Genomic DNA, 9,719 nt, shown 5'->3' on the forward strand with positions numbered 1-9,719 from the left:
TACGAGGCCACACCTCTTAAAGGTTCCACCACCTCAGCACTACCTTACTTGGGACCAAGCTTCCAGCACTGAACCTTTGGGGGACACACTCAAACCACATCCAAACCATAGCACACTGCATAAAGCCAGAGGTAATAACACTAAATGGTGAGAGGTGGGACTGCAAAGAGTGGTAAATAACTGGTCAGTAGAGACAATCAAAAAATTACTTGACAAATAAAAAGTAAAACTATTTCATAATTCAAATTATGGCCATTTAGACTTTTTTTTTTCAATGTGCGAAGACTTTTATTTAAAATTCTGAAAAGTTGAAGACTTATGACCACCTCCGTATGTGCCATTCCTGTCATAAGGAGGAATGACAGTTTCAAAACTCGTGCAGAGTTGCATTTCCATTTACAGAACTCTTGTAGGCCCTTTAGAAGTGAAGCTTGGCTTCAAAATACAAACACTGAGGGCTTTGGCTCAACCTTTCAATATAAAAAAATTCACTGATGTACAACAATGTGAAAGTGTGACAATGACAACATATGAGATTCTGTGATTAAAAGTCCCCTCGAGTGCACTCGAGTGCACATGCACCCGCCCAGATTCTGGCGTGGAAACAAACTAAGGTAAACCAGGGCTACGAGAAGCGCCAACATGTGCGTTCTCCGTTCCACCAATCACAGACCAACAGCTACTCTGAACGGTCAGTAACAAAAAGTGCGGCATCTTTCCAGGAACAGCAAGGTAGGCTTCTTACGATGAACCAGCACGAATAAACCCAGCAAAAAAAATATTGCATACTTAAATTTAGGATAGTCATTCATGAGGATCGTCACAATTCCAATATAAGGAGCAAAACCTCTGGCTCGCCCCACAACACCTTTTTAGGCCTCAATCATCAACAGCATTATTATCTCCTTTGGTCAAAATCTCGATAGGCCCATTTTGCTTTTCATGAATCTTCAGGACTCGGTGAACTATAGGAATTTCTCTTCCTTCTATTCTAAAAATGACAATTTCTCCCACTCCTATGGGATCTTCAACTGGATTTGTTAAAAAGAGAAGATTTCCTCTATGAAATGCAGGTTCCGTGCTGCCACTCAGCACCACAACTGGACTTTCACTTCCAGTTATTACCATTAACCCCTTCCAGATCGTTAGTGCCGAGGAGACAAAATTTAGGACTTGATAATACAGCTGCCTCTTGTTCATCCGCCGCACATCATCCAAAAAGTCTAGAGACAGCGTGGCGGGACCGGCGAGCGGGACACCCGCCGCAGCAGAGCGCGGTGTGACCACCTGGCGGACCCGCTGGAGCGCTGGCCCGGCTCGCTCACAGTCCCTTTAGTCTTTTGACACTAAAATTTTGATTATTACATTGATTTTGAAATTACGGAGACCTGGATACTTTTGTGGTGGCAAAGACAAGAGTTCTCATAAACGAGTCTTTGGACATAAATCCTAGATCTCTATTTGAGGTAAAAGCTTTTCTTGAATAGGGTTGGGAGTGCAAAGATGTTATAAGAATCTCACTTTCTAAGGTTGAGGATATAGCTCAGTAGTAGAGCACATGCCTAGCAAGGTCCTGAGATCCATTCATGCCATCACACACAAAAAAATCTTACTTTCTTATTGCACAAGTGAGCATACACTCTCAGAAAATTCATGACTCGGAGAAGTGGCTGTGTGCTTTTCTAACCTTGGATGGATAAGATAAGATAAATGGATAAATGATAAGAACAGCTGTTCTTTTATTCCTTGAGTATATTAATATCATCTAGCTCTCCTAATGCCCTCTTTCTCATTCCCCACCCACCTCTGAATTCTGCCAGGTGCCCTGTGCTGCTTGTTTGAGTGCTCCTTGTTCCCTCTTCTTGTCTGACTGAGTCTTTGCCTCTCATCTGTGACCCTTCAGCACTGTCATCAGCAAAACTTCCTCAAGGCCTCAAGAACAGGACATTCTACTCCCCTATTCCAGGATGTTCCTGGGACAATGGTCCCAGTATCTAGAAATAAATCTAATGCAAGTTGTACAAATTCTCTAAGGAGAAAAATGACATAATTAAGAAAAATCAACAAGATCAAAAATAAACTGAGAAATAAATGATGATTATTGACTGGAAGATTCAGTTATGTAAGTACATCAATTTTCTCCAGATGTAGAGATGAAATAAATCTCCCCCAAATCAAAAAGGCCATAAAATAGTTTTATTTTTAAATGACTTTAGAATTGCAAGAAGTTGCAAAATGTAGTTTCTTTATAGATTTGACCCAACTTTCCCAATTATACCACTTTCAATGTCATTAGTACATTTTCTAAATGAGGAAATAGTCTTTAGTACAATATTGTTAACTTAACTATAGACTTTGTTTAAGTTCTATCAGTTTTGACATGTACTTTTTTGGGTACTATGAAATCTCATCAAATGTATAGTTTGTAGAAGATTCCCAAAAGCAGGGTACATAGCTATTCATCACCATCAAGATATTTCCTCATTCTACCCACTATTGGCAGATTCTCTTTCTTACTTTAGAATTTAATGAGCATTGGATGTTCCTGGGACAATGGTCCCAGTATCTAGAAATAGATCTAATGCAAGTTGTACAACCACCACTATAATTTTGCCATTCTGAGAGTATTATGTAAGTATAATAATATAAAATATTATAAAGCTGAATTTTTTCATTTAGCATAATACCCTTGAAGGTCATCAAATCACTGTATGTATGAATAGTTAATTCTTTTTCATTGTTGTATATTATTCTATTGCATAGACATACCACAATTAATCCATTATTCATTTACCATTTGAGGAAAATCAATGTTCTTTTTAGTTTTGGACTGTAACAAATACAGCTGCTATAAATATTCTTTTTCAGGTTTTGTGTGAATATGTATTACCTTATATTTTCACTTCACTTAGCTATAGTAAGTGAAAGAAAACACATGGATGTTTTCTAGGCTGAAAAAGTTATACTAAGGAAAAAAAAAGTTATACTAAGAAGTGAGACCCACTAAAAGTGTTCAATTCTCTTCTAATGAAATACTATACTAGTCAAAACATCTCTAATGACAAGAAGAGCAACAGTTACATGGGATGTAGGTGCTAGCCTGGTAGACAGGTTCACAAGGGCTGGCTAGGAGCCTGGGGCCAGAGGGACTACCTAGTACTCCATCAGTGTTTAATCCACAGACCAAAGAGGCTAAACTGGATCTGGGGGTCCCTGGATGCTAGCCTGATGTTGAAGCTCAGGAGGCTAGCCTGTCATCATGGGAGTGGTCCAGGCCCTGGGTCTGGTAGAGAATTTGGTCACGCCTAGAGTTTGAACCCTGGGTTGGGGGCAAGTGGCTAACCTAGAGATGGGACCACAGAAGATGACCTGGTTCCTTGGGCCATGAGTTTTTCTGGGGCAGGCCTGGCCCTGAGATCTGTGGTGGGTGAGATGCTCTCTCCACTCTCCTGACTAAGCAAGAGTGTATCTGTCCAAGCTCAGGGGATGATGATGCGGGTAATATGAAATTGTCTTTCCTACCCTCTTCAAAGACTCCTTTCTTATTTATGTACTACACCAATGTGCTATGTTTCACCTGAATTCCTTACCTCTTGGGAAAGTAATTTTGTGAAACACGTGGATGTTTCACAAGACATTTAGGAAAGCCCTAATGTGTCATCTTGGTGTTACTTGATGTCCTCACCAAGTAAATTTTTGAAGAACTGTTTTCTCAAATTCTTTGACCATTTTAAAATTTTTTCATTCATCCTCCACTTTGACCTTGACCCCATATTTTTTTCTCCACATTTTTATTGGTGCAATATTTACAGTTGTACATACTGATGGGGTTTGTTGTTACATATTTATAAATGCACACTACACAATACAACAATGTAATTTGGCCTAAATCACTCCCCAGCAGTTCCCCCTCCTTCCCTGCCTCTAACCCCTTGGTTTTTGTTTGTTTGTTTGTTTGTTTGTTTGTTTGTTTTGCTCTACTGATCTCACTTCAATTTTCATGAGATTATCCCCATTTTTCTTTTCTTTTACCTCCCTAGCTTCTGCATATGAAAGAAAACATATATCCATTGACCTTCTGAGTTCAACTTATTTTGTTTAACATAATGGTCTCTGGTTCCATCCATTTTCCTGCAAATGACATGAGTTTTATTTTTTTATGGCTGAATAGCACACAAGTATGTGTATAACTGCATTTTTTAATTCATTCATACGTTGATGGAAACCTCTGCTGGTTCCATAGTTTGACTGTTGTGAATTGTGCTACCATAAACATGGTTATGCATGTTATTACTGTAGTATAATGTCTTTAATTCTTCAGGATAAACAGGGAGGAGTGATATATCTGAGTCGTATGGGGGTTCCTTTTCTAGTTTTGAACCAACTACATACTGATTTTCATGGTGGTTGGACTAATTTACAATCCCATCAACAGTGTAAAACTGTTCCTTTTTCTCCACATCTTCTCCAGCATTTGTTATTGTTTATATTCTTGATGTTATTCTCATCAGCACAAGATAAAACCTCAGGGTTGTTTTGATTTGCATTTCCCTAATTGCAATGATGTTGAACATTTTAAAAATGTTTGTTGAGCCTTTGTATTTATTTTTTGAGAAGTATCTGTTTAGCTTATTTTCCCGTTTATTAATGGGGCTATTTGTTTTTTGGTGTAAAGTTTTTTGAGCTCATTATCTAATCCAGATAATAATCCTGTTAAAAGAGTAGCTAGCAAAGATTTTCTCTCATTTTCTAGGTTCTCTCTTCAAATTCCTAATTGTTTCCTTTGCTGTGCAGAAGCTTTTTGATTTGATGTCATCAGGTTATATTGAGAAATTTGATGCTTATGCCTATATGCTGAAGTGTTGACGCTACATTTTCTTCCAGGAGTTGCATAGTTTCTAGTCTAGTTCCTAGGTCTTTGATTCATTTTGAGTTGATTTTATGCAGGGTTATACATAAGCATCTAATTTTACATACAGATGACCAGTTGTCCCAGCAACATTTATTTTAAAAGGCTGTCTTTTGTCCAATGCATTTTTGGCAACTTTGTCAAGCATCAGATCTGTATCTGCATGGGTTTGTCTCTGTGTCTTCAATTCTGTACCTTTGGTCTATGTATGTGTTTTTATGCTGGTACCTACAGTTTTTGTTACTATAACTCTGTAGTGTAATTGGAAATCAGGTATTGTGATGCCTCCCCCATTATTTTGGTTTAGAATTGCTTTGGTTATTCTGGGTTTTTTATTATTCCAGATGCATTCTAGTTCTGTCAAGAATGTCTTTGATATTTTGATGTGGATTACATTGAATATGTATATTGCTTTTAGTAGTATGGCCATTTTAACAATATTAATTCTGCCTATCCATGAACATGGGAGATCTTTCCATCTTCTGAGGTGTTCTTCAATTTCTTTCTTCAGTATTCTTTAGTTTTCATTGTAGAGGTCTTTCACCTGTGATTAGATTTATTCCTAGGTATTATATTTTTTGAGGCTATGATAAATGAAATTTTTTTCTTGATTTCTTTCTCAGCAGAATCATTTTTGGTATATAGGAAAGCTATTGATTTTTGTACAAGTTATAGGTCTGCTTAGATTTTCTATGTCCTCTTTGTTTAGTTTTGGCAGATCATATTTGTCCAGAAATGTATCCATTTCTTCTAAGTTCTCCAATTTATTAGAGCATCAATTTTCAAACTAGTTGCTAATGGTACACTGGATTTGTGGTGTTTGTGGTGATTTCTGTTTTCTAATTTCCAATTTTATTAATTTGTATTTTCTTCCTTTTTCTTTTGGTTAGTTTAGCTAAGGGTTTATCAATCTTGTTTATCTTTTCAAATAACAAACTCTTTATTTCACAGATCCTTTAGATATTTTTATTCTCAATTTCATTTATTTCAACTTCAATTGTAATTATTTCCTTTCATCTTCTGGTTTTGGAATTGACTTGTTCTTCTTTTTCAAGATCCTTGAGATGCACCATTGGGTTGTTTATGTGGAATCTTTCTGATTTTCTTATGTAGGAGCTGATAGCTATAAACTTTTCTCTTGGAATTGACTTTATAGTGTCCCAGAGGTTCAGGTATGTTGTATCACTATTCTCATTTGAGTCTAAGAATTTTAAAAATTTCTCTGATGGTTTCTTCTAAAACTCATTCATTATTCAGAAGTGTTGTTCAATCTCCATGGGTTTATATAGTTTCTGTAGGGTTTGTCATACTGATTTCTAATTTCATTCCATTATGATCTGATAAAATGCAAAAAAAGTATTGTATCAATTTTTCATATTTGCTAAGAGTTGCCTTGTGGTCTAAAATATGGTCTGTTTTGGAGAAGATTCCATAAGCCACTGAGAAGATGTATATTCAGCTATTTTGTTCAATGAAATATTTTATAGATGCCTGTTAAGTTCACTTTATTTATATTTTTAGGTCCAAAGCGTCTTTACTGAGGTTATGTCTGGATGACCTATCTAATGCTGAGATAAATGTGTTGAAATCACCCAATATTATTGTACTTGGGCCTGTCTATGTCTTCAATTTGAGTAGATTCTCTTATGTAATTAGTTACACCTATGTTTGGGGCATAAATATTTATTATTGTTATGTCTTCTTGTTGGATTTTTCTCTTCACCAGTTTGAAATGATCTTCTTTGTCTCATCTAAATAATTTTGGTTTGAAGTCTGCTTTTTCAGGTTCCATTCACATGGTATATCAATTTCCATCTTTTAACTTCAGTCCATGGTAGTCTTTGCCTCTTGCAAAACAAGGTGCATCTCTTGCAAACAGCATATAGTTGCATCTTATTTTTTTTATTTGTTCTTTTTAGTTATACATGACAGTAGAGTATATTTGACATATGTAAACAAACATGGAGTACATCTTATTCTAATTAGGATTCCAATCTTGTGGTTATACATAATGTGGAGATGTTCTGTGATGTATTCATAGATTCCATTCTGCCAGCCAATGTATTTTAATTGGAGAGTTGAGACCCTTTGCATTCAATGTTACTACAGCAAAATGTTTATTAATTCCTGCCATTTTGATTTATGTATAATATTTAATTTGGTCCTATTTCTCATTTGCTTAGTTACTTTTCAAATAATATTTGCTCATTTGTGAGCTCTGGGATTTCGTTTTATTTCTTATGTATGGAGTATTTCATTATGTGAGTCCTATAGTGCCCATTTAGTAGTCATAAATTCTTTAGTTTCTGCTTATCATGGAAGGTGTTTATTTTATCTTCAATTCTGAATGATAGCATTGCTGGATACAGCAGTCTTGGTTGACAGTTATTTTCTTTCTGAACTTGGAACACATAATTTCAAGTCCTTCTGACTTTCAGAGTTTGTCTGAGAAATCAGAAGTGATTCTGAAAGGCTTGCCTCTAAATATGACCTTTTTTTCTCTTGAGAATCTTAATATTCTCTCCTTGTTCTATATGTTAGGCATTTTAAGTGTAATGTATTATAGAGGAAATTCTTTTTGATTTTATCTATATGGGGTTTTGAATGCCTCCTGTATTTGGATGTCCATCTTATTCTCATGGTTTGGAAAATTTTCTGGTATTACGTCCCTCATCAATTCCAAAGATTTTTAAATTGTTTTCTTAATATTGTCCCAGAAATCCTGTACATTACAATTATTGTTACTTCTTTTCTTTTCTTTAATACTGTCTGAATATTCAAGTCTGGCCACTTTGTCTTTCAACTCTGAGATTCTGTCTTCAGCAAGTTTTGTTCTTTTATAAAGACTTCCAACTGAACTGAACGTTTAATTTCTGTGCTAGTCATTAGTTTGTGGTATTGTCTCTTCTATTTTTCATATTAAAGTATACCTGATTGTTATCAATTTGTGAGTGAAGCAGTGTGTGCTGCCTTTGACCTGTGTTTAGATCAATAGCAGACTCTACCCTGTGAACTGTTAGTGTCTCTGTAGGTTCCCAGCACCTCAAAAAATACGGTAAAACAAATAATAATAATGACAGATTCTACAATAGGTAGCATTAAAATAAATACCCAGTTCCTGTTGTGAAATATACAACATTAATTACCACACACACACACACACGAATGGTGAGGTCAGCAATGGCCAACAGGAAAATCAATGTGAACTAGATCTGGTATTAAAGGAAGCGGCAGGGGTCAACTATGCCGTCCACAGCAGTAATAGCTGCATCATCATTAATGGTGGTAGAAGGAGTTATATAAACCAAGTAGCTCTAAGAGGTAATAAAAATAGTTAATTAAGAGAAAAGAAAATGTGCTAGGAAGGTAGAAAAGAGTTTATAATTTCAAAAAGTGAACAGGGAGAACGTATAAGTGATGTAGCAGGTGGTGTTTTTAAGGAAAGAGGAGAAAAATGGGAGAAACAAAGGGAGAAAGAACAATCAGATTTAGCTGTTAGCAGGAGAAAAGAAACGAAAAAAAGAGACAAGGAAACAGGAAACAAATAACTGAAAACAATACAAAATAAAACAAAATTATACAAACCAAAAAACTCCTAACCCTCAAAAAGGCAAGGAAAAATAACTACATTAAAATGCTAAATTTGATGCAAATCAAAACTACCCTAAGATTTCATCTCACCCCAATTAGAATGGCGATTATCAAGAATACAAGCAACAATAGGTGTCGGCAAGGATGTGGGGAAAAAGGTACACTCATACATTGCTGGTGGGGTTGCAAATTAGTGCAGTCACTCTGGAAAGCAGTGTGGAGATTCCTCAGAAAACTTGGAATGGAACCACCATTTGACCCAGCTATCCCACTCCTAGGCCTATACCCAAAGGACTTAAAATCAGCATACTACAGAGATACAGCCACATCAGTGTTCATAGCTGCTCAATTCACAATAGCCAGATTGTGGAACCAACCTAGATGCCCCTCTAGATGAATAGATAAAGAAACTGTGATATATATATATATATATAATGGAATATTACTCAGCCATAAAGAAAAATAAAATTATGGCATTTGCAGGCAAATGGATGAAGTTGGAGAATATCATGCTAAGTGAAATAAGCCAATCTCAAAAAACCAAAGGATGAATGATCTCGCTGATAAGTGGATGATGATACATAATGGGGGGTGGGAGGGAGGCAAGAATGGAGGAAGGAGGGACTTTATAAAGGAAAAAGAGGGTTGGGAGGGGTGGGGGGAAGGAAAAATAACAGAATGAATCAAACATCTTTGCCCTATGTAAATGTATGATTACGCAAATGGTACGCCTCTACTTCATGTACAACCAGAGAAACAAGTTGTACCCCATTTGTTTACAATAAAATAACAAAAAATTTAAAAAAAATAAAAATGTTGTGGAACCCCGCTCCCCCCAAAAAAAGTTGAGACCTGTTCAACTTGCTTTTACTGGGAAAAAAAGATGCTAAATTTGAGAAATAAAGAAACAAATGTGTATATGTATATATGTCCCTGAACCACTCAACAGAATAAGATCTCTCTCTCTCTCTCTCTCTCTCTCTCTCTCTCTCTCTCTCTCTCTCTCTCTCACACACACACACACACACACACACACACACACACACAAGAAGCAAAAAGAGAAAAAAGAAAAAGATCTTAATGACAAATAATAAAATCATCTCTACTGGGGTGGTCAAAACAGTCAATGAGAATGAATGGTCACTGTATGCCCAATTGTCTTTCTTTCCATTTATTCTTGAGTTGTGTACTGAGAGCAGGACCAGGGCTGGGAGTTGTT

At 36.2% G+C, this 9,719-nt stretch overlaps 1 protein-coding gene across 1 annotated transcript; it reads right to left on the minus strand.

The window, feature by feature from the left end:
- Window positions 1-523: 523 nt before the first annotated feature.
- LOC124959701 (signal peptidase complex catalytic subunit SEC11A-like) lies at window positions 524-1,655 on the minus strand. Its single transcript, XM_047518044.1, has 3 exons — window positions 1,639-1,655; window positions 938-1,330; window positions 524-849 (listed from the first exon to the last, which is right to left on the minus strand). The coding sequence occupies exons 1-3, from the start codon at window positions 1,653-1,655 to the stop codon at window positions 693-695; spliced, it is 567 nt and encodes a 188-aa protein (XP_047374000.1). The 3' UTR covers window positions 524-692.
- Between the last annotated feature and the right edge of the window lie 8,064 nt (window positions 1,656-9,719).

Source organism: Sciurus carolinensis, chromosome 11, assembly GCF_902686445.1.
Source record: "Sciurus carolinensis chromosome 11, mSciCar1.2, whole genome shotgun sequence".
In the NCBI taxonomy this organism is placed as follows: Eukaryota; Metazoa; Chordata; class Mammalia; order Rodentia; family Sciuridae; genus Sciurus; species Sciurus carolinensis.